Consider the following 25186-nt stretch of genomic DNA (forward strand, 5'->3'; position numbering starts at 1 on the left):
TTTTCCCGACCTTTCAGCTTCGCCCCAAGTTTGAATACAAAAAAAAGGTGATATCAAATAGATACTAAATAGGAGTAACTACCATGCCCACTCAACTCACCAAACAATCGGAGCACATGGGCCTTGTTGCTCGTCTTGCCATTATTCTTGGTGCCACTTTGTAGAGTCGAAATCGGTCGAAATCCAAGACATTTATGGCTCAGAACGTCTCCATCTGGTGCACGCTGAACACAGTCTTTACGTTATCGTCGCGGAAGCACACTAAAGCAAACATCGTGTAAGCAGGCTTACGTGAAGCATCGAGATCACACAAAGCGCGCGCTATGGCGACAGACACAACGTTTTGGCTTAGCTTGGCCGCAGGCTGGGCTTGTCTTCGTATCGGCCGAACGCGGATGGCGCGCCAAACGCACGGTCGGTCGCGTTTGCAGATCCACAATTCTTTCTCCTGTATCTTTACAGCACTACTTATATTGCTTAGCATAAATAGTTATAAACTTTACATATTATCCAAAGCTTATCTTAAAGCTTAGCACATGACGTGTAAAAAAAAAAAATGTTCACACATGCAGCGTCGCCACGCCGCGCACCGTCTCTCTTTTTTTTTTTTTTTTTTTTGTTCGTCACCTGGCTGGTTCTATGCCGGTTGTGATCTCATGGCGGTTTCTTTATTATTATTCTGTGGTGTCTGTGTTGTCGATTCCTTCGCAAGTTCTTCTTTAGCGTGTTTTACTATAGTGCCCGTTTACCGCACGGCATGTACGGAGACACCGTACCGCCGTGGTCGACACGCAGCCTTTTTATATAACTCTTTTAGTCGCGTGAGTTGCTAACTGCACACGGTGTCTCACGGTGTGCAGTTAGCTCAATCGGGATCAGACTTATCAAAAGTGAATTGATCCCGTCTGCAGCTTGCGTATAATATAGCCAATCATGATCAAGAAATTTGATCGGGATCGGGTCCGACGCGCTCAATCAGTCTTAAAGGACCCCTGACAGCAAAATTTTTGTTGGTGACTTTTTTACTGTAATTTGTAGCTTTGGGTCTGGTAATCCCTAAGTTAAATCGTAAATGCTCTAGCGTATCGTATAACTAATTCTAGCGTAGTTAATTGTGACCATTTTAGCGTCACTTCAAAACGCCCGCCTAAAAACCACAAGAAACTAGCGACCCATGCGGGGAGCGTCAAAGACCACGTGCACTCAAGCTGTGGTGACGTAGAAAGCGCGGTTTTCAAATCGGGGCCCCGCGCGCGGTAGAGATTGAAAGTATGTGGGTGCCTCGGTATGGGTTAAACCTGTTAAGCGCGTGACCCCTCACGAAAACTACCTCGAGAGCAGCCCGACAACAAAGCGAGAGGGGTGCGGAACAATAGGCCTCGCCGGGTGCCAGTCGTCGTATTGTGCATGTGCGCCCCGCAAACGCACGCCGCACGCTTCGACACAGCAAAGAGAGTGAAAGCATGGCTGGCAGTCGGCTCCAAACACACTCAGTGATCGTCGACGTCATTGTTACTAGCGTATCGTCACTCAGGGTGATTTTTGTGCAATGTATCACACCGAACACGTAGCACTAGTGTCGATGTTGCAGGGCAGCCGATTTTTTGTTTTTTCTCCTACGCTGTTTGACATCGAATTAAAATAACTTCCACGCGACGGATGCTGTTCAAATTTGGCCAAGAAGACCTATGCATACCAAGCGATCGAATGATGGGCACATCTCGATCTTGAAATTTGATGTCAGTGCTCCTTTAAGATGTTATAAACAGCTACCAATAGGCGGTAGCTGTTTGAACAATAAAACTCCTGTTGGCCTTATACATCTTCTGTTAGTACATTAAGAAACCAATAGGAGTACTTATTTGACCAATACAACTCCTATTGGCCCAATAAGTCACCGATAGGCAGCACCGATTTGACCAATACAACTCCTATTGGTCCAATAAGACACCAAAAGGCAGCCCCTATTTGACCAATACAACTTCTATCGGTCTAATAAGACACCAATAGGTGGTGGCTGTTGGTGTCTATTGGTACCCATAGAAGCATGGTGTCTACCGACCGGGAAAACCGGGAATTCTCAGGGATTTTGGGTAGTCTGGAAATTCTCAGGGAAAACTCAGGGAAATTGTGCTCCCATCAGGGAAAATCCGCAGTATCTTTATTGAAAGGCGACGAAAGTCGCGGTAGCGCTTGCTCGATATTTTGTGAACGCATTTTTCAAATCAAACGGCCGCTGCGGCTGCGGGGAAGTGGCGCACCTCGATGCTGTCATCGCCTTCGGAGCGGTGAAGTGGGAGAGAATCCGGCTAATGCGTGGCATGCGGGAACCGCGAACCACGACACATCGTATCGCGCAATGTTGTCAGGATGTTCTGGGAGTACGCGGTGTAGTTCTGTAATCTTTCTCGCGCGTGCTGTGCGTTAGCGCCCGATATGGTGTTTTTGTTATCGCCGCGTGTCAAGTAACAAGCATGATTAGTTGTAGAAGCGGTAGTAGTAGATGTAACGAGCTTGAGCTATCTTGCATGCGATCGCGATCGTTCAGGAAGCGGATGTCTTCGACAAGGCTCGTATCTGGCAAGCCATCCCGATCGGTGAGAAAAAAGACGCTTGTTGGCTGTTATCGGAGAGCTCACTCGCTCTGATCCCGAGCTTCAAAGATGCTATTTAGGACTCCGTGAAGAATATAATAAATTTCCAGGCGAGAGCTAGCGTAACTAACGGGCCCATTCACAGCAAGTGAAAGCTTTTTTATTTCTTTTTTTCCCGATGAGGGCACTGCTGAAACAAGTTTTAGGCAGTCGACTGAAATTTTTTGGGGCTGCAGCTGGCAATTACCAGCCACACCACGTGGGTGTTTGCTACAAAGCCGAATTACAAAACTTTTCAGAGCCATGGCATAGCGGCGACCGAAATTCGCGACACCGGCACGGGTCCCACTTGCTCGATTCGGCGCGCGATGTCGGAAAACAGTAACGTTTCCACCATAATCGGATGTGCCGTAATTCAGGCTGTTGCCGTGCTTTCATGCGACCTTAGCCCGCAGCTATATTGCTTTTTTTTTTGCGATAGCAATTATATAGACACTCCGACGCGAATTTTTTGCCTTCGTCATGATCTTCCCTATCAAGTCCAAATCGCGATTACATCACCCCGCGCGTCGCATGCTCCATGTGCAAGTGAAAGTGCGCGAGCGCTGCCGACGAACGGGGCTTAAGCAGAGATGAAACGAGCCGACCATCTTCTCCGCGCGATGGGCACATGGAGATGGGAGCCGGCGCGATGGGAAGGGGGGGGGGGGGGGGGGGCTGGCTGCGTGAGTCCGACAGGAAGTGCGTACTTTGTACCAGCGGGCGTGGTCGCGTGCGCCGCGGTATCTTTAGTGGGGATCAGCAGACGGCTCATACCTTTGTAGGTGTTGTGCTCTAATTGCAAAACTTCCGTTGAAGCCATAGCAGTGGCAGAGCCCGGGGGGGGGGGTAGCGGCGATTGCCCCCGCCCCCTCCCTTCAGTGCCTGTCGTCCACCTCCTTTGTCAGGCTTGCTTGTTGAGCTTGCTCCCGTTGTCAGGTTGCTTTGCCTGCCACTGTCCAAAAGGGGTAAAGAGAATCTTGTCCCTGCTCTCTACCTCTCATTGCTCTACCTTTTCCTGCTTCCCTATGCACATTTCCAACGAAGGCTTTTTAGGCACCGCCATAACCCCCTCTAGGCTGTTGTAAATATGCGTGACCCACCAAAATGCACTGCTGAGCGTTGGCTTCAGCCTTTGTACCCCCCCCCCCCCATTATGTACCTGAATCCGCCCCTGAGCCATAGATCATAGATAGGGCACTTCTCTTAGTGCAGCGGCTGCGTTCCCTGAAGGAGCGAGCTGCTAGCCTATATTCATATCAAATTCCTCTTTGTTGCTATCGGATTTACTATTTTGCTCTCGCGGTGAAACTGACTCTTTTGTTCTAACGTGGGATGGTTTTCGATGTTGTGCGTTCGTGGAGAGCAAATAGTTCGGTTGGGCAACATGAAAGGCGTTGCATTGCTCTGGGCAACGCGCGAGGATTTGACAACAACCCGCAGCGGCAGAACAAGCGCAATTCCACAGTGCATTAAACCCGCATTTGTTTCGTCTTTACATGTGACACTCTGGCAAGGCATCTAACTGTGATTGCTGCATCTCAGGCTCAACAAAATTGATTTTTTTTCACGCAAAAAATAAAAAAAAAGTTTTTTCATGTTGCCATATTAGTCGGGCATTCTTGTGGCCTTTTCAGTTTAAGATTAATCCGTCAGTAACTATGCCTTGCACGAAAGGTCGAGTTTCAGTTTAACGAAGTTTCGATATAACGAAGTGAGTTGCCGCTTTTACCAACTTCGCTATATTGAGGTTTATCTGTTCTATGTACTATTCAAATGGGATTAAGCCGTTTTCATTTTCTAAAACGCGTATTAGAGAGTGACATCACCGAGCGATATGGTCTCTACCCATCTTGACATAAAACAAAGTTCTGTTTCACTCAGGGAATTTCAGCAAAAACACTCAGGGAAAACCTGGAAAACTCAGGGAATTTAGAAATGTCAACTCGGTAGACACCCTGTAGAAGTCTTATACAACCAATACAGCTCCAATAGATGTCCTATAGAACCAATAGTGATTTCCTATTGGACCAATAGGAAATCCTATTGGCATTTTTGCTAGGGACTTGCCTTCACAGAACACTGATAATCACATCGCACTTTCGCTGATATGTCAGCAAACACTGCACTCAACCGTTCACAATGTCCACGAGTTCATCGTTCGTAAAACTCTAGGCCAGTCTCTCCACTCGCCGAAATAACTACGCAGAATACGCAGCACTCACTGTTCAAAAATCTGCACAAATACACTGTCTATCGAGCTCTATTCAAATAATGTCACCCATTAATATACTCAAGACCCTTTCCACTGCACAGAATCTGTTTTCCACTAGAGCAGCCACCAATTCAATCCAACATGCTTAAACCTGTGCTTCTTCACATTATGCATCCTCTTCAGTTTTTTTCCTGCGTCTATTCGCAACAAATCGTTTAGAACGCTCACTACAGCTGTTTCCTCTGTTCATGCTCATGATAACCCAACGTTTCTTCGAGACAAGTTTCCCAGGCTGCGTCTAACATCAGTTTCCGATGCTCTTTACCAGTACCACTCTCTCTGTATTCATATAATCAAAACCTACTTTATGCATTTTCGCGGCGTTCTTCCTCTTTCGTCTTACGAGTTCACAACTTGGGCAACTTTTCTTGCCCAGTCCTGATAATTGCAACCACTTTTCACTACCCTTGGAGCTGTCTGCGTCCCCTTTACTTTTACACGTTTACCACCCTGCGTATGAGACACTCCATTCATCCTACTCCTCTCTGGTGTTTTTTCTCGCAATTGTGACACTCTTTTACCTTCAGTATGCATGCTCATCATCCAAGAGCTATACTTTGCTTCTTTGTTGTCTGGAGGCATCGCGTTCTCTACCTCCGCGCCCTCTTCAACAACACTGGCATGCAGTTCGCTAACCGTTGCTTTGCTATCACTATATCGAGCCATTTTTCTTCTGCTCATTCCTTAAATGACTGTTCTCATTTGCACAACTAGCGTGCTCACTGCCCCTTTGCTCAGTGGAAACGGAACTCTGAAAATCAGGCACACTGACATCTCCTGATGAAACCTCTATGGGCCTTCTCTCATCCTGTTCAATGCACCCTTTGGCTTCTTTGACTTGTGCCAATTGCAGTTTGCACTCGAGTTCCTGCTTTTCTTGAGCATAAGGTTCTAACGTTACAACGCGTTCTGCCTTGAACTCTTGTTGACGGCGTTCCCTCTCTTTATCAGTGAACTGTAGCCCTTGCTCCTTAATGAGCTTTTGCTCTCGAATGACACTTAATATCTTCTCCCAATCCATCCCTGCAACCCCAGATGAGGCGTGACTGGCCCAAACATAGAAGAATCCTGGCAGGCGCGACACTTATTATGTCGTGCAGTCATGGGCACGTTACCAGTAAAAAGTAACAGTGTTACAGTTACAGTTACCTAAGCCAAAAAAGTAACTCTGTTACAGTTACAGTTACAGAGTTTCCGAAAGTAACTTATTACAGTTACAGTTACTGTGAAAAAGTAACGTCATTACTTTTTCGTTACTGTAACAAATAACTTATAAATCACAAAACAATTGATAGAATTTATTTATTAAAAACGTACGAATGCATGCGGGTAGTCAGAATTGCACGTGGTAAAACTCCAGGCGAATGATACTTAAAAGGGGGCCCAACAGAAGCAATCCTTGTGTACGCCCTGTTTGTCGCCTCAGTAAACGTACTAGGATATCCTGGACGCCCAAGAAAATGTTTTGGTAGAACTGGAACTAGAACTGAAAAACGTGGTTGATGCACTGGAACGACGGCAGTATCCTAGGACGTTTATTAATGATACTCAGAAATGCATGCGAAGAACAGGGAGTGCATCACGAGTGAAGACGACGTCCATTGTGTCTATTCCATACGTTTAGGGTGTATCAAGCCCCATTCGGCGAGCTTTGCATCCGCTGGGCGTACAAACCGTTTTCAAGCCCCGTCATACCTTGGAACATGTGTTCGCGAAACCCAAAGCCCACACACCTGCGGACGATCAGAGCGGGGTGGGTCATCTGCAAGTACACTGCGGTGATTGCGACGCGACTTACATCGCTGAAACAGGCAGGCAAAACGGGATGTTGCTAAAGCAATCCATGCACCGCACTCTAAGACGGGGCTTGTTGAACACTGCTGGACAACAGCGCATAGCTTTGACCTAAACAATGGGACGACGCTGGCTCGTGGACGAAGGTCGGGTAGGGGGGGGGGGGGGGGTCTCCTGGAACCTGAGGATGCCGCCTGCATAGGAGGCGTAACGTTCATGTCATTTTCTTAATCATGGTTGTGTTAAGTTGGAGTAAACCTTTTACAATCAGTTCCAGAGAGGCTTTAAAAAATTGCTTCGCTAATTCGTATTGCTGGCTCTCAGCCATTTCGCGTGCTGCTGCTTTCTAGCTGCCTGTCAAACACGATTAGCTCGGAGCCACGGATGAAGGAGACTGAAATAGATGTCTAAATTCTCCACCGGCACACCAAGAACAGAGGCAGAAGCTGAAGTGACAATATATATATATATATATATATATATATATATATATATATATATATATATATATATATATATATATATGTATATATTATATATATATATATATATATATATATATATATATATATATATATATATATATATATATATATATATATATATATATTATATAGCCCTACTGTGGAAAGAATGGCGGAGTGGATATGGTAAAGAAGGAAGTTAGAAGAAACGGAAAGCATTTCACGTCTGCCTTTAACGAGTGCTGCTGTTGGATAATATTTTACAAAAACAGAAGTAACTGTAATGGTATTTCCCGTTACAGTTACTGTGTAAAAAAGTAACAGTGTTACAGTTACAAGTTCCTCTAACTTAAAAGTAACTACAGTGAAATCTCGGTATAACGAACTTCAGGGGACCGCGGAAAAATGTTCGTTATTCTGAAATGTCGTTATAGTGAAAGCCCAAAAATTTACCATAACAATAGAATTTCAGTAACGCAAACGTCCTACCTTTGCAACGGTACGTCCTTGAACTCGTTTCTCACAACAATGCACACGTGAACGTCAGACAAGGCACGTTTATTTGAAATAGTCCGTGATCGTTTTTTTGACGGGTGCAGCACAAACTCTGCGTCACGAACGATTCTAGACCGTCCGCATTTTTATCCGCCGCTTCGGTCGCTGTTCCGCTTTTTTCTATGAATATGCGGAGTTTCCTCAAGTAGTCCAACGCATCTGTGGCCGACACGGACTCGTCGCGATCTTCGGGTGCTACCGTGACATCGTCGTCCATGTCATCGCTGCAATCCTTTAAGGCCCAACTGCATGCACGCGAGTTTTGAGCGACGGCCGACAGGATTTGCTGTCGCGGAGGGCCATCCATCGCCGTCGCTTGTCGCAGGGGTGCAATCGCAAAACGATGCTATTTCCGATTCCACACGGCTGGCTGATCGCGCTGATAACGCGGACGGACCGTCGTTCTGACCACTGGCCAAGCGCGAAAAGCACGAAAGGCATTGGAATCTGAAATAGAATCGTTCCGCGATAGCATCCCAGGTTTCTGGAAAGCCAGAAAACATCGCTTCTCGCCCGGAAGTAAGGATATCCAACATGGCAGCATCTCTGACCCTTGCTTCGGTTGCAATTTGCTCGTGATGCTTCCAATCGGCGCGTACTTCAAGGAATGCAAGTTATAGACTACCTTATTTACAGCCCCATCTCACGCGGAGAGCGAGGCAGCGGCCGTATTTTGTCGTTATTTATGATCGACGGTTCGTTTTGATGTTTCGGTGGTAGCTTGCTGCATTGGTGGTAGCTTGCTGCAATGTCAACATCGTCGTCGTGTGAGGTAGCCCTTCTCCCTGCGAAGCAACGATGTGAGGCGCTGCGGCTTTTCTTAAACGTTCTATGACAGCAAGAGGAAACGTTGTCGAGATGCGCCTCGTGGACTAACCCCGACATAACGCAGTTTACAAAAAAGTGCGACGTAGCGTAGGCAGCGTACGCTTCCGGGCGCCCCATGGGATCACAGCAGATACTACTGCCGCGGTTAAACATAAGATTGCGAAAAAAGGAAGTCCCGAAACGCTTTTATGGCATCTTTATCTCAAACAAGACAATAATAAATTTGGCATGTCATTCGTCTACTCTGTAATTCTTTTTCGTAATTTGCCTGCGTGCGCGCAATAGTTTTCAATCGAGCAGCGCGACGGAGCCCGTTTGTCGCAGTCGCCTTCGCTCGAAAGTCGCGTGCTATGCATGCGGTTGGGCCTTTACAAAACCTGATGCGTTGTCGCCTCCGCAACGAAGGGGAAAAAAAAAAGTTCCCCGCCCGCGTCTTTCTCCTCCCGTGCCATCTCAGGTTTTAGCGGGAGGGCGTCCGCTCTTCGCGCTGCGTCGTCTGCTACCTTACAGCTCCGACTGCCATGACCGATACACTGAAATCTAAGAATCCTCGCATTTCGGGATATAAGTTCGTAGTACTGAGGTGTTGTTAAGATTACACGGGAATTAAATAACGATCGTTATTCTGAAATGTTCGTTATTCTGAAGTTCGTAGTAGTGAAATATTTTTACATTGAAACTATAAGCAGTCGGCACGGGATTTCTTAAAAGTTCGTTAATTTGAAATGTTCGTTAATGTGGTGTTCGTTGTAACGAGATTTGACTGTAGTTACAGTTACAAGTTACTGAAAAAAGTAACTAGTTACCGGTAACGCATTACTAGTAACTAGTTACTGCCCAAGACTGATGTCATGTTATCTCTGGAGCGTTTGAGAGAGAGAGAGACGGGAGTCTGAGGTGACACAGCAAACACTCTTTATTTTAAACAACACGGCCAAACTGCACAAAAAATACACACACTCAAAAATACATATAAATGAAGTTCATCACAAGAATTCTTTAGCTAATCAGTCTCTCTAACCTCGGTAATAGTCTGGCCACACTGGCCTGTCGGTCGCGTCCATACAGGAGCATCCTTGCTTGTATAACGGTCGGCGCGGCATCTAAGTCGATCCCTCGTCATCCATGTTGGGTCGCGCTCGCCGTCAATGCTCTTGATGAGGTCCCGCAGTCACCTTTGCTCCGCAGCAACTCGGTGAACCACTTGTTGCCAGTTTCCCGGTCGTCGTGGCCATCAGTGGAACTGGATGGGTTAGGCCTAGCTGCCTCCTCGGTCCCTTGTTCCACGTGTGTCTGCAGCTTAAGAGACGACGTGGTGCCCTGGGTCTTGTGGGTCCGAGCCGATCAGCCAATGAAGGTAGAGCGTTGCAGGTGCTCCGGGACCTGCTGTGACGAGAATGCAGCAAGTCCGTGGTAGCCTCACCTGGTTGTAGCAGAGGTCAACATAGAATCATGGTGCTGCACCTCCGGACCTGGCACCCGCCGCTCTCTTCACCCGTGAGATGCTGGCTTCCTCATGCTGCTTCGAACGATGCCCCACAGACAAGGCCCATTCTCTCTTCCTGGGATCTTCACCACGGCTCGGGTCGCGTGCTGCGAGCCCTCCTCCGACCAATCACATGCGTGGACGTAGCAGTGGTGCATACCGTCAAGGAATTTTCCATGCCTCGCACACCATCGCCACTTTCTGACATTCGGCATGTGCCTCTAGCCCCTTTACTCATGACAATCCATATGGTATAGCAAGGGGGTGGAAGTAATGGTGAGGAGGAGGAGGTCGAGGGTAATGCATAGCATAGCCGCATGCACTAGTACAGTATAACAAGGGTGAGGGTGAGGAGGAGGGAAAAGGGCGCCACTGCATCACAAATGAACGTTTCCTTTCGGACACTGAGCAGGCTGCACATTTGGAGCACCAGTGTGCACTTGCCTGTGAACGCCAGCGTCGCCAAAGGGCAGGCGAATCACTGCTCTGCCCTTCCTATAGCTTTCATGTTGAGTACAATTGCATAAATTTTTTTCTTCGTTCATTTTGTCGTTTTGCTTTCTCTGCAGCCGGCACACCTTCATTGAGAAGTGTGCTAGCTACCTCGCTTGTCGACGAGATTTTCTGGCAGTCACATTATAACAGGTCTTTCATCTTAGGGCCTGCACATTAAGCAGTAATCGCATGCATGGAGTTCTGTGGGAAGGTAAAGTGATTCAGAAAACACTTGTGTTATAGCCAGTCCTGCACTACAAGTTGTTTGAGTTGTGCATTTTCAACAATACTTAACACCAAGCTTCAGTACAAAAATCATAGTAACTCATTTAAGTACAAGACTCGTGTTGAAGTTTTGTACATTTCATGGTTTCTTACAGCTGAGTGAATACATACTGCAACGAAGTGTAACCTTGCAGGTGAGCGGCTGTTGTGCCAGCAGGTGCAGCTGTTGCAGGAGTCCCGCAGGGCGGGGCTCACGCGTCTGGACAGTATGGCGCTCTTCAAGCAGTGCCGCCGCTGGAGGACCGCCCACCACCCCAAGCACACTGCCTTCAGTGAGCTGTTGGCACACATCAAGGTAGTCATTGATTGTATTGTGCTGCTTCTAATAGACCTTTTGCAAGCACATGAGCACCACCAACGGGTGCACAAGCACTCATGAAAAAAATTTGCACGCCACTGCTGCTGTCGCGATGAGCGCGCGGACCTCACGCTTTAGCCTTCCACTTGTGTCGTGCCAGAACTTCTCAGATCAAGTGAATTTGGCAAACTGCAACATATAACTGCGTAATTCAATCATGAACTTCTTCAATCTTTAGCTGCAACGGCCTCTCTACGATTTCTATCTGTCTAGCATTTCCACATGCCACTGTTGGACCAGCTGAGCGACTCCGAAGTGTGTGTCTCTCTCTTTTTTTTTTGGCACCAGTATGCGCTACGGAATAAATTAAATTAAAAAAAATACAAGTCGGTTTTCTAGATAAAGTCAGGGAGTGGTCTGTGCAATTCGCAGATGCATTTGGAGTCGACTCGACACTGTCGACCTGATGACGGGCGCAAGATGAGGTTCTGATATTAAAGAGTACGCGACAAAGTATAGTCCGAATCTAGTAAAATAAGGTGCATTCATTAGACAGTATTTGCATCGCTCACACCATAGGTAACAAACAATAAGCGTCTACTGTTCTTTGTTGACACCAAGTGCACATGTTGGATTTTAAAATTGCTGGTTGTGTCTTCGTGTGTTGGCTCACAGATGACCATACCATAGATATGTATAGTCGTTAGCATTGTGAGATGAAACACTGAAATTACCTTGTAAAGGCCATAGCGGCTAAATGCAGTTGGCAAGCTCAAAGTTGCTCGTGACATTAAGTGCTAAAGTGGAAAGGTATCTCTTGCAATTCAATACGTCGCATTTATATCAGTATAATACAAATAGTCAATGAATAAACATGAATTCGGCGGTATCAGCACGCAATGTCACTTGACTGCTATGTTCCATATGTATCCTACACTGACTCCTTTCACATTTCATGCGTAGAGATGCGTGGAGGTGTGTTCGGATATGTGTAGTACAGTAGAGCCCCACTGATATGTTTTTGAAATGCAAGAGCCAAGAAACAGGGAAAACAAAAGAATATTTAGTGTTACAGAGTTTTCTTCCAATGCTTACGCCTGAAAAAACTGTGCAGTGTTGCCTGGTGCGTTTACTCATGCCGGAGCAGCATGAAAACCTTTTCGATCACCTGCAGTGTCATATCCTTTTAATAAATATAGTGCCAACACAGCCGACACCTGGCAAGCAATCACTTTTGACAATATTCCTTCGCAAGATTGTCCCCGGATGTGTCGGTGTCTCCGAGCAAAAATGTAGCACTGTTGGTATAGTGTTGGACCACCGTGGCTCTTCGTAGACGGTTGAATGCCTCGCGAAAGTGAATGTACCCCTGAAATCGATCGTTGAAGAAAATAACTCTTGCTCCGTCAACTCATAAGCTTCATCACTGGTGTACGAATTGGTACAATCAGCCACAACCTAGCCAACGGATAGAACCACGGAGCTGAGAACGGTGTCATCCACAGAAATGTAATCAACATATGCGATTCTCTGGCGCCGACTGCATTTATAGGCGTAATAGAACTAAACACACACAACACGACTAGCACGATGAGTCCGACTGCGAACCGCGCGAACTCCTCCCACAAATAATGATGATGAGTCTATGCGAATGCGACGGCGAAAACAAATGTCAGTCCCAAAGGCCTTACTTTTGCAAGCGCTAAAAAACAAGTTTAAAACCAATTAAGTCATACAAACCATCTTTGCAATACGAATCTCGAAGGCTCCGCTTTTGTTTGCGGCAACCGAGAAATGTTATGCGTGTCGCTAGCGCTGCTCATGCGGCTAATCTTATGGTGAATCCAGGCCAAGCTGCGTGAAAAGTCAACATGGCCGCTCTCTTCTGTAGTTGCTCGGCCGGCTCGGAGCGCACTTCGCAACGTATCATACGGAAACAGTCCATTGCTATCTGAACCTTGATGACTCACAGACAATGGTTTTCAAACTACTGTTGAGCCCAGTCTCATTGAATCTCTGTCGACTTGGAGAAGAAAAAGCTGCTTGATGCACCTCCTTGTAATTAGTCCCGACCACTTGTCATTGCAGAACGAAGCGTCCACGCAAGTTTGGCTCCACAAGCAGCTGGTCAAGGATGCCTCTGTGGATGCATCGTCACCAAAATCCCTCGGTAACTAGCTGTTTTCACAAACAGATTTGCGTGATCTGATTAGGCTTGCGAAAATATTCAATCAAATATGATATTTGCTTTGACTCGGATTCTATCTTTCCGCATTTTCCAAGTACTATTCTAAATTAACAATTGTATTTTTTTTTGTACAGTCAACTGGCGCTTTTTGGACATGCTTGAAAATTGAGACACTCACAGCACTGCCACAGGACCTATGAGTCAGTGCACAAGAACGCTAGAAATGTCGCATGCTAAAGCTGTTCAGTTTTTTACACTTTCTGCTCAAATGCCAGGTTCGAAATGGCATTAATTAAAGCCACTGCCGCATCGATCGTTCAGCAGGCTTGAACCAGTGCTTTCGCGAGTATGTATATTTGTCTGTGGCCGCAGTTGATTCCGGAAGTCACCTTTGCACGATGCCACAGTGTTAAGGCGGAAAGTTGGGCTAGTTGGATTCGAGATTAAAAGGTCATGGTACTAGTGAAAAAAGGAGACGGGGACGAGATGAAGAAACACGGGACCACTTCAACTAGAAGCATACGGTATGCTAACACAACTGCTCAATGCCCCATGCACTACTGAGCAGTTAACTGAAGATGGTTATCATACCATATTTACTCGAATCTAGGCCGCCCTCGATTGCAGGCTGACCCCCGAAATTCGCAACGCCAAGAAAAAAAAAAGAAATCTTACCTCAAATGCAGGCTGAACTAAAAAGACACCGTTTTAAAAAGAAAACACGATCACTTCCAGAAAACTGACCAACTCCGCGCTCACGCTGCTCGCGTCTCTGCCACCTCCGTGTCATGCAACAGGAGGAGAGAGGGTGTCAAAGTGCGTAGCACTCACCGGTGCCGTAATCACATGACTAGAGTCGTTCGGAGGATTTCATGACCCACGGTTGCTTCGTCCGCGATGCCGAGCACCGCTCCGCGATCGTGGCTCGCCCGTCCGTGATGTCCTCGTGCCTCTCGCCGATCATCGCCCCGTGACGGTTGCTTCGTCCGCCGCGCCGAGTGGTGCTCGGCATGGCGGACGGTGGACTCGGCGTGAAATGCCGGCTCGACGACCCTCGCTGCATGAATGTGGGACTGGGAGATTTCGGAACAATGGAGAGTACGAAGCAGACGATGCGGTCGGCCTGAGTAGCCATGGGGATCAGCACTCTGCCGCTGAGCCTAAGCGACCTCGTAACCATGCAGCTACCGTAGGATGTCGCGAAAATGAACCTCGGATGCACATGCAGAGCCGTCTGCATACGGTAGCCTGAGATCGGCGCATGGTGAGCCGCCATGCTGCTAGCGCGGCGGGGCCTTTAGGTAGGTGGCAGCTGCAATCAAATCATGGTACTCGAATCTAAGCCGACCCCCCCACTTTTGCACATCGTTTTTTCGAAAAAAACGTTGGCTTCGATTCGAGTAAATACCGTATTAGGGTTGTCGGCAATTAAGTTGTACTGCATGTTTGCCGCCTGCCGCCATTGTGCCTCCGTGCATACCGCATGCTTCAACTAGTAGTTGAAGTCTAGCATGGTCCTGTGTTTCCTCATCTTGTCCCAGTCTCCTTTTTTCGCTAGCACCATGACCTTTTAGCCATAGTGTTGCGGGGTGAAGTGTACCAAGACTCCAAAGGGGCCACTGTCACGGTGCAGTGCATCTTCATATGACCCCCAGAAATGCACGGAGGCACGATGGCGGCAGGCAGCAAACATGCAGTACAACTTATAGTTGGATACAACTTAAGAAGTCAGGAGAGGCCCCGCCCAGACGACCGAAGCACGGCAGCCGATCTAAAGAAATAGTTAAGGGGGGACATTGCTCTTAAAATTTTTCTTTATTTCTTGATCAAGTTTGATGAAACTTGACATCTTTATGTATATCTGTGTGCTGATTTCAAATATCCAGTTATTTTTCTAGTATAATGTGTAGTTTTTAAAATACAAAATATTTCATGTGCCTATTGGGGAGCAACATTATTTCTAAACTGAGTGTGTTACAAAGTAAATCAGCATGTCACAATAATCTGCAATCGGAACTGTGTGCAGTGCAACAAAAAGGGATGTTTTAAATCCACTTGAACAAAAGTTATGGTATGTTGAACATTCGCGAGTGAGTCAATTTCAAGCTAGAATTTCACTCGTGAATGTTCAAAATACCATAACTTTTGTTCTAATGGGTTTAGAACACCCATTTTTGCTGCACTGCACACAGTTCCGATTGCAGATTATCATAATATGCTGATTTACTTAGTAACTAACTCAGTTTAGAAATAATCTTGCTCCCCAATAGGCACATGAAATATTTTGTATTTTAAAAACTACACATCATACTAGAAAAGTAATTACATATTTGAAATTAGCACACAAATATACATGAACTCAGGAAGTTTCATCAAAATCGATCAAGAAATAAAAAACTTTTTTTCAATTGCCATGTCCCCCTAAGACATGGATATAACGAAAGTGACAAATTCCCAAAAACCTTCGTTATAAAGAGGATCTCGTTATATGGAGGTTCGGCACGAAAATTCGAAAAAGAAATGCTTAAGTAAGAAAAAAAAGTAACAGACGGCAGAACTCACCCAAAACATTTATTTCGCAGTAAAAAACTGGGTGATTTTGCTTTGTTGTTTGTTCATGATGGACGGCAGCACTGACCGTTTGTACGACATGAATGAATACAATGCTGCTCCGTCATCGTCCGGCGAGCCCGCGGCGTGGTGAAAAAGGTCGATGGCGTCTAGCACCTCCTTCGCGGAGGGCAAGGTGCGTGCTGAGTCGTCCTCCCAAGGTCCGTTGTTGTCACTGCTGTCTCGGACAGTTTCTGCCAGAGCCTCATCCGTCATCTCCTCACTTGTGACAGCGCAGTTGTCCGCATATAAAAAATCGCAAATCTGCACATCGTCCGGGGCTCCTCCATTCGTTCGCAGCGAAATCCAAGCTTCAGCGAGATCGGGCAGGCATGAAGGCTCCTCCTCTCCGGCATCGATTTCCTCAGCCTGAACCACCTGAACCTCTGTTGAGATACGGGTCTCGTGGAAGCAGTTCGCAGCAATTTCAGCACTTGTTTCTCGCCAGGACGCTTCAAGCATCTCAGTTGCTTGCACAATGTATACCTTCGTATCTCACTGCAGACGAATGTTCAGGAGCAGTTCTTGGATTAGTCGCCGACGGTACGAGCACTTGACACTGTTAATCATTCTTTTATCAAGAGGCTGAATGAGCAATGTGCAGTTCGCGGGTAAAAACTGCAGTTCAATGTTGGAAAGCTCGAGCCCCTCTACGTGGTGTGCAGTGCAATTGTCTATGAACAGACAAATCTTGCATCCTTGCCTCTTGACGTCATTGTTGAAACCCGTCAGCCATTCACTAATATGTTGCGCGTCGTCCAAGCTTTCGTGTTTGCCACATATTTTACGGTCATCCTTCAGGTTCCTTTGAAGCACCGTGGGTTCCGATGATCAGCGGAACTCGCTTGTTGTCATGAGCAAAGGGGCACGGGGCACGTGCCAGATGGCGGAATGCGTCGATGGTGTGCGGGGAATGTAAAAGTACCCGATGGTGTGCACCCCCGCCACGTCCACGCACGCCATTGGCCGGAGAAAGGCGCGTGCCACGTGACCCAAACTGAGGTGCGGAACCTCGGAGCAACAAGCAGTCATTGTTCGGTGGAGTTGGCCAAGAGGAAGGTGGTGCGAGTCAGCGTCGCGCCCGCGACGAGAGCAGCAGGGCTGAGTTCTGGAGGCAGCGTTGCGTGAGTCCCGGGAGGGTGGCCGTCGACCTTGGTGTCTACCGAGCGAGGCTTCCCGGGGTTGCGGCCTCATCACGCAGTTCTCATGGCCTCTGCGGCACTACCCCAGCTCGACGAGAAGGCAACCCACCAACAATCACCCGAGAGCCACGTCGGTAGTTGGACCCCGTGGCACTGAGGAGAGGCCAACAGTTAGGCCTAACTGGGAAAGACCGGTGTTCTCGACGGAGAACGAAGCACCGGCGATGAAGATGATCAGCGAGGCGGCTGATGAACGGCAACGGCACTGAGACGTCGACAGGAGCTTCGACGATGGGACAGAGCATCGACTTGGGCAACGAACACAGTCAGCGAACACCACGAACGAAGTAAGAATGTTCGATTCGTAGCATGACTGACTCAGGGGCCATAGTGGCCAGGCTTTTGAGCCAGGGAAAGCTAAGCATAGCGCGAATGCTTTGCGATTGGTTGTTAGCAAGTGCGCACTAGCATCGCATTTTCTTGTGCTACTTTTTATTGTAAATTTTGAGTGTGTTAATTTTTGTTTGCCGTGGTGTGTGACATAAAAGTGTGTTTGCAGTGCCACCACGGTGTCTCCCGACTCTCTCTCTCCCAACTCCACTCCACATTGCAAGCGCTCCCGAGATACGTGACACTTGTCGCTTCCGTCTGAATTTGTGCAGAGTAGAACAGTCAAATGATGTTTGCTCTGTTTACCGCCGTGGCAGACGTCCTCTTTAAGCGTAAGGGTACGGTTCAGAAGCAACTTGTAGAAAAGCGCTTTTTCGTCAGCGTTGTATATATCTGACGCTTCGTAGCGCTCCAAAATACCCGGTAGTTAGCGTTGGATCGAAGAGTCGGCGCTATCTCTATCTGCAGAGGAGGACTCGTCACTGATCACTTTGCCCACGATCCCGTACGTGCGTTTAAAACCTCGATACCTGGAATGGAAGGGTAAGAGGATTTGGCGAATATGACTCTGGGGTCATGGCATCAATAATGTGAAAACCCCGTCTGTCTGTCTGTTGATTGATTGATTGATTGATTGATTGATTGATTGATTGATCCGCCTACGTCTGGGTGCTCTCATGATCGCCTCCTTAGCCTGGTGTAGACCAAAATTGGCATGGAAGGGTAAGAGGATTTGACGAATATGACTCTGGCGTCATGACATCAATAGCATGAAAATCCTGTCGCGTACATCGTCAGACCCTTTCCTCCAGACACGCGTGGCACATGCCCGTTTACCACGGGCTGCAATGTACAGGTATGCGTCACAGGTGATTGATAGTTTAGGTCTACGCGGGAATGGCAAGGACAGACATTGGTAATTTAAATGCGAGAGCATTAAGAAAAACTGACATCGGCAGCATTGACCCGATGAATGGAAAGAATGAAAATTATGATCCCAGCAGGAATCGAACCCAAGCATTCTGCATGTCAATCAGGTATTCTACCTCAGAGCCACGCCAGGTCTATAAACTGGTCTGGAGAAACTGCCTATGCAGGCGTAATGTCTGTGCAACGTCAATAGTTTCATTTTCATCACTTGTAGCTGTTTTCTTTTGTTTATAACTTCCACCCAGTGCATTCAAATACCATATTTTCTGGATTATAAGTCGCACCTTAGTATAAGACCCCTCTTTTTTAATATGATCAGCAAAATTAATCATGATTAAGTATGTGTTCACCTTCAGATACAATGTACTTACCTATTCCTGATAAATTAAAACCTGCCGACGTGTCGGTCAAAGTGCCACAGGTTATGTGGACACAGAAAAAAATGTTCTGGAGGTAATGCCTGGTAGTGGCACTCGTCGCACGGCGTTCGTGTGCCTTCCTTGGGTTAACTTTGTGCTTGGTCGCGCTGTAGAAGCGGATCACAGAAGCCAAGTAGAAAGAAGCGAGTGCTTGAGCTCTGTTCACAATATACCAATGAAGATACTCAGTCAATTTTTGTTAATTATCTTGAAAGTTAAATGGCCCTTATTTTAAAAGGGTCTTCAAAAGAAAATGAAGCTGCCCGGTTGTATTCCTTGGGTTAACTTTGTGTTTGGTTGCGCTGCAGAAGAGGATCACAGAAGCCAAGTAGAAAGAAGCGAGTGGTTGAGCTCTGTTCACAATATACCAATGAAGATACTCAGTCAATTTTTGTTAATTATCTTGAAAGTTAAATGGCCCTTATTTTAAAGGGGTCGTGAAAAGAAAATGAAGCTGCCCGGTTGTATTCCTTGTGTTAACTTTGTGTTTGGTTGCGCTGCAGAAGAGGATCACAGAAGCCAAGTAGAAAGAAGCGAGTGCTTGAGCTCTGTTCACAATATACCAATGAAGATACTCAGTCAATTTTTGTTAATTATCTTGAAAGTTAAATGGCCCTTATTTTAAAAGGGTCTTCAAAAGAAAATGAAGCTGCCCGGTTGTATTCCTTGGGTTAACTTTGTGTTTGGTTGCGCTGCAGAAGAGGATCACAGAAGCCAAGTAGAAAGAAGCGAGTGGTTGAGCTCTGTTCACAATATACCAATGAAGATACTCAGTCAATTTTTGTTAATTATCTTGAAAGTTAAATGGCCCTTATTTTAAAGGGGTCGTGAAAAGAAAATGAAGCTGCCCGGTTGTATTCCTTGTGTTAACTTTGTGTTTGGTTGCGCTGCAGAAGAGGATCACAGAAGCCAAGTAGAAAGAAGCGAGTGGTTGAGCTCTGTTCACAATCTACCAATGAAGATACTCAGTCAATTTTTGTTAATTATCTTGAAAGTTAAATGGCCTTTATTTTAAAGGGGTCGTGAAAAGAAAATGAAGCTGCCCGGTTGTATTCCTTGGGTTAACTTTGTGTTTGGTTGCGCTGCAGAAGAGGATCACAGAAGCCAAGTAGAAAGAAGCGAGTGGTTGAGCTCTGTTCACAATCTACCAATGAAGATACTCAGTCAATTTTCGTTAATTATCTTGAAAGTTAAATGGCCCTTATTTTAAAGGGGTCGTGAAAAGAAAATGAAAATGCCCGGTTGCATTCCTTGGGTTAACTTTGTGTTTGGTTGCGCTGCAGAAGAGGATCACAGAAGCCAAGTAGAAAGAAGCGAGTGGTTGAGCTGTGTTCACAATATACCAATGAAGATACTCAGTCAATTTTTGTTAATTATCTTGGAAGTTAAATGGCCCTTATATTAAAGGGGTGAAAAGAAAATGAAGCTGCCCGGTTGTATTCCTTGGGTTAACTTTGTGTTTGGTTGCGCTGCAGAAGAGGATCACAGAAGCCAAGTAGAAAGAAGCGAGTGGTGGAGCTCTGTTCACAATATACCAATGAAGATGCTCAGTCAATTTTTGTTAATTATCTTGAAAGTTAAATGGCCCTTATTTTAAAGGGGTCGTGAAAAGAAAATGAAGCTGCCCGGTTGTATTCCTTGGGTTAACTTTGTGTTTGGTTGCGCTGCAGAAGAGGATCACAGAAGCCAAGTAGAAAGAAGCGAGTGGTGGAGCTCTGCTCACAATGTACCAATGAACGCAATCAGTGAAGTTTTGTAAATATATTGAAAGTTAAATGGCTCTTATTTTAAAGGGGTCGTGAAAAGAAAATGAAGCTGCCCGGTTGTATTCCTTGGGTTAACTTTGCGTTTGGTTGCGCTGCAGAAGAGGATCTCAGAAGCCAAGTAGAAAGAAGCGAGTGGTGGAGCTCTGCTCACAATGTACCAATGAACGCAATCAGTGAAGTTTTGTAAATATATTGAAAGTTAAATGGCTCTTATTTTAAAGGGGTCGTGAAAAGAAAATGAAGCTGCCCGGTTGTATTCCTTGGGTTAACTTTGTGTTTGGTTGCGCTGCAGAAGAGGATCACAGAAGCCAAGTAAAAAGAAGCGAGTGGTTGAGCTGTGTTCACAATATACCAATGAAGATACTCAGTCAATTTTTGTTAATTATCTTGGAAGTTAAATGGCCCTTATATTAAAGGGGTGAAAAGAAAATGAAGCTGCCCGGTTGTATTCCTTGGGTTAACTTTGTGTTTGGTTGCGCTGCAGAAGAGGATCACAGAAGCCAAGTAGAAAGAAGCGAGTGGTTGAGCTGTGTTCACAATATACCAATGAAGATACTCAGTCAATTTTTGTTAATTATCTTGGAAGTTAAATGGCCCTTATATTAAAGGGGTGAAAAGAAAATGAAGCTGCCCGGTTGTATTCCTTGGGTTAACTTTGTGTTTGGTTGCGCTGCAGAAGAGGATCACAGAAGCCAAGTAGAAAGAATCGAGTGGTGGAGCTCTGCTCACAATGTACCAATGAACGCAATCAGTGAAGTTTTGTAAATATATTGAAAGTTAAATGGCCCTTATTTTAAAGGGGTCGTGAAAAGAAAATGAAGCTGCCCGGTTGTATTCCTTGGGTTAACTTTGTGTTTGGTTGCGCTGCAGAAGAGGATCCAGAAGCCAAGTAGAAAGAAGCGAGTGGTGGAGCTCTGCTCACAATGTACCAATGAACGCAATCAGTGAAGTTTTGTAAATATATTGAAAGTTAAATGGCCCTTATTTTAAAGGGGTCGTGAAAAGAAAATGAAGCTGCCCGGTTGTATTCCTTGGGTTAACTTTGTGTTTGGTTGCGCTGCAGAAGAGGATCACAGAAGCCAAGTAGAAAGAAGCGAGTGGTTGAGCTCTGCTCACAATGTACCAATGAACGCAATCAGTGAAGTTTTGTAAATATATTGAAAGTTAAATGGCCCTTATTTTAAAGGGGTCGTGAAAAGAAAATGAAGCTGCCCGGTTGTATTCCTTGGGTTAACTTTGTGTTTGGTTGCGCTGCAGAAGAGGATCACAGAAGCCAAGTAGAAAGAAGCGAGTGGTGGAGCTCTGCTCACAATGTACCAATGAACGCAATCAGTGAAGTTTTGTAAATATATTGAAAGTTAAATGGCCCTTATTTTAAAGGGGTCGTGAAAAGAAAATGAAAATGCCCGGTTGCATTCCTTGGGTTAACTTTGTGTTTGGTTGCGCTGCAGAAGAGGATCACAGAAGCCAAGTAGAAAGAATCGAGTGGTGGAACTCTGCTCACAATGTACCAATGAACGCAATCAGTGAAGTTTTGTAAATATATTGAAAGTTAAATGGCTCTTATTTTAAAGGGGTCGTGAAAAGAAAATGAAGCTGCCCGGTTGTATTCCTTGGGTTAACTTTGTGTTTGGTTGCGCTGCAGAAGAGGATCACAGAAGCCAAGTAGAAAGAATCGAGTGGTGGAACTCTGCTCACAATGTACCAATGAACGCAATCAGTGAAGTTTTGTAAATATATTGAAAGTTAAATGGCCCTTATTTTAAAGGGGTCGTGAAAAGAAAATGAAGCTGCCCGGTTGTATTCCTTGGGTTAACTTTGTGTTTGGTTGCGCTGCAGAAGAGGATCACAGAAGCCAAGTAGAAAGAATCGAGTGGTGGAACTCTGCTCACAATGTACCAATGAACGCAATCAGTGAAGTTTTGTAAATATATTGAAAGTTAAATGGCCCTTATTTTAAAGGGGTCGTGAAAAGAAAATGAAGCTGCCCGGTTGTATTCCTTGGGTTAACTTTGTGTTTGGTTGCGCTGCAGAAGAGGATCACAGAAGCCAAGTAGAAAGAATCGAGTGGTGGAACTCTGCTCACAATGTACCAATGAACGCAATCAGTGAAGTTTTGTAAATATATTGAAAGTTAAATGGCCCTTATTTTAAAGGGGTCGTGAAAAGAAAATGAAGCTGCCCGGTTGTATTCCTTGGGTTAACTTTGTGTTTGGTTGCGCTGCAGAAGAGGATCACAGAAGCCAAGTAGAAAGAATCGAGTGGTGGAACTCTGCTCACAATGTACCAATGAACGCAATCAGTGAAGTTTTGTAAATATATTGAAAGTTAAATGGCCCTTATTTTAAAGGGGTCGTGAAAAGAAAATGAAGCTGCCCGGTTGTATTCCTTGGGTTAACTTTGTGTTTGGTTGCGCTGCAGAAGAGGATCACAGAAGCCAAGTAGAAAGAATCGAGTGGTGGAACTCTGCTCACAATGTACCAATGAACGCAATCAGTGAAGTTTTGTAAATATATTGAAAGTTAAATGGCCCTTATTTTAAAGGGGTCGTGAAAAGAAAATGAAGCTGCCCGGTTGTATTCCTTGGGTTAACTTTGTGTTTGGTTGCGCTGCAGAAGAGGATCACAGAAGCCAAGTAGAAAGAATCGAGTGGTGGAACTCTGCTCACAATGTACCAATGAACGCAATCAGTGAAGTTTTGTAAATATATTGAAAGTTAAATGGCTCTTATTTTAAAGGGGTCGTGAAAAGAAAATGAAGCTGCCCGGTTGTATTCTTTGGGTTAACTTTGTGTTTGGTTGCGCTGCAGAAGAGGATCTCAGAAGCCAAGTAGAAAGAATCGAGTGGTGGAACTCTGCTCACAATGTACCAATGAACGCAATCAGTGAAGTTTTGTAAATATATTGAAAGTTAAATGGCTCTTATTTTAAAGGGGTCGTGAAAAGAAAATGAAGCTGCCCGGTTGTATTCCTTGGGTTAACTTTGTGTTTGGTTGCGCTGCAGAAGAGGATCACAGAAGCCAAGTAGAAAGAAGCGAGTGGTTGAGCTCTGTTCACAATATACCAATGAAGATACTCAGTCAATTTTTGTTAATTATCTTGAAAGTTAAATGGCCCTTATTTTAAAGGGGTGAAAAGAAAATGAAGCTGCCCGGTTGTATTCCTTGGGTTAACTTTGTGTTTGGTTGCGCTGCAGAAGAGGATCACAGAAGCCAAGTAGAAAAATTCGGCAGATCCCACGTACCGTGGGAGTCGATGTTATGCGAAGCATGCGGCGGGTAGGTGACTGTGGCGTAACTTTTTTTACTGAGCGACACGTTACAATATGACGCTAAAGATATGTTTAAATTTTATACGCATACATCTATATGTTGAAGAGCCGCATATGTGTCCCGAGAACGCATGCACGTTTCACGAACTCGCGTGCATGTGTGGAAGAAGTTCTTGACAGTTCTTGAACAAGGGCATCATCACCGTGATCAGTGAGCACCAGCAGCTGGTCATGACTTGTTATAGGATCCGGACGTGATCGTGGTGACGAGAGGTCCATGTGTAGTGAAGTATGTGGTATAGTAGAGCTGTTGGAATTCTAGGATGCCTCGGTTCCTACACCTACACCCGTTCATTACGTCACATTTTAGCATAAAAAAGCGACACACGGCTCTTGCCTGCTTAGTGTGAACAAGGAACACGTATTGGTCCCGAAACGTCTCTGTGTTTTTCACCTTGACTTGGTCAGTGAACGCATCTACATCCTCATGCTCGGTCATTTCGTCGACAAATCGGCTGTCGACAGAGCCGGCGACAAGTAGGAACCTGAAGCCACCCTTCGCGTTGGTGAGGTATAGGCCGTCGAGGCTGGTAGGCCTGGATAGTGCTACGCGGACCAACATCAGTGGATGGTATTTGCCGTATTCGTAGACTACCTGGGCGTATGTGGCCTACGTAGCCTAGTCTACAAAGCGGCTGTCACTCAATCTGGCATCATCCTCGGTCAGCATGAGGCCATCGCCCAGGCTCGTAAGAAATGAAGTGGACACTGCGTTGTTCTTGCGGACTAAGTGCAATTTACGGTGCGCTGATGTGGATATCATATGTAACTTTCGTTAATGTACCGTAAAAACCCGCATATAGCTCGGACCCGCATATAGTCCGGGGTGTAATTCGGGGATAGCAAACGTGAGAAAAAAAGTTTTCACCCGAATATAGTCCGAGCAAAATGGAAAAAATGCATTTATTGACATTTCATTAATCGTCGTCGTCGGACGCACTCTCTTCCGAAGCTCCCTTGTCGGAAATGTTCTCCCACAGCACATCATCCTCAGTGCCATCAAGCGCGTTCGAGATGGAGCGCTTTTTGAAGGCGCGGCAAACGAGCGCCTCTGGAATGCAGGCCCAAGCCTCGACTATCCACGAGCAGAGCATCGCTGGCGAGGCCCGTTTCAGCCGTCCGGCAGGGGTCACTTCAGGTTCTCCGGACCTCATCCACTCCACGTACAGGCGCTTGACATGGTCCTTAAATGGCTTATTAAGGCACACATCAAGCGGCTGCAGCTGTGATGTCATCCCTCCCGGGATGACGACGAGCTCGGTGCGGGAGTCGCGCAGCAGTCGCTTTACGGAGTCGGC

The 25186-nt window shown here is 46.0% G+C and overlaps 1 protein-coding gene across 2 annotated transcripts in view; it reads left to right on the forward strand.

Moving 5' to 3' along the window:
• LOC119389323 (transcriptional adapter 2-alpha) overlaps positions 1–25186 on the forward strand; it is a 193802-nt gene that overhangs the window by 143767 nt on the left and 24849 nt on the right. For both annotated transcript variants that reach the window (XM_037656528.2, XM_037656531.2), the window contains 2 exons: positions 10950–11110; positions 13202–13283. In XM_037656528.2, the coding sequence (XP_037512456.1) occupies positions 10950–11110; positions 13202–13283 (243 nt within the window). The remainder of the gene's footprint in view (positions 1–10949; positions 11111–13201; positions 13284–25186) is intronic.

The sequence above is a fragment of the Rhipicephalus sanguineus genome, chromosome 4, assembly GCF_013339695.2.
Source record: "Rhipicephalus sanguineus isolate Rsan-2018 chromosome 4, BIME_Rsan_1.4, whole genome shotgun sequence".
Classification (NCBI taxonomy): Eukaryota; Metazoa; Arthropoda; class Arachnida; order Ixodida; family Ixodidae; genus Rhipicephalus; species Rhipicephalus sanguineus.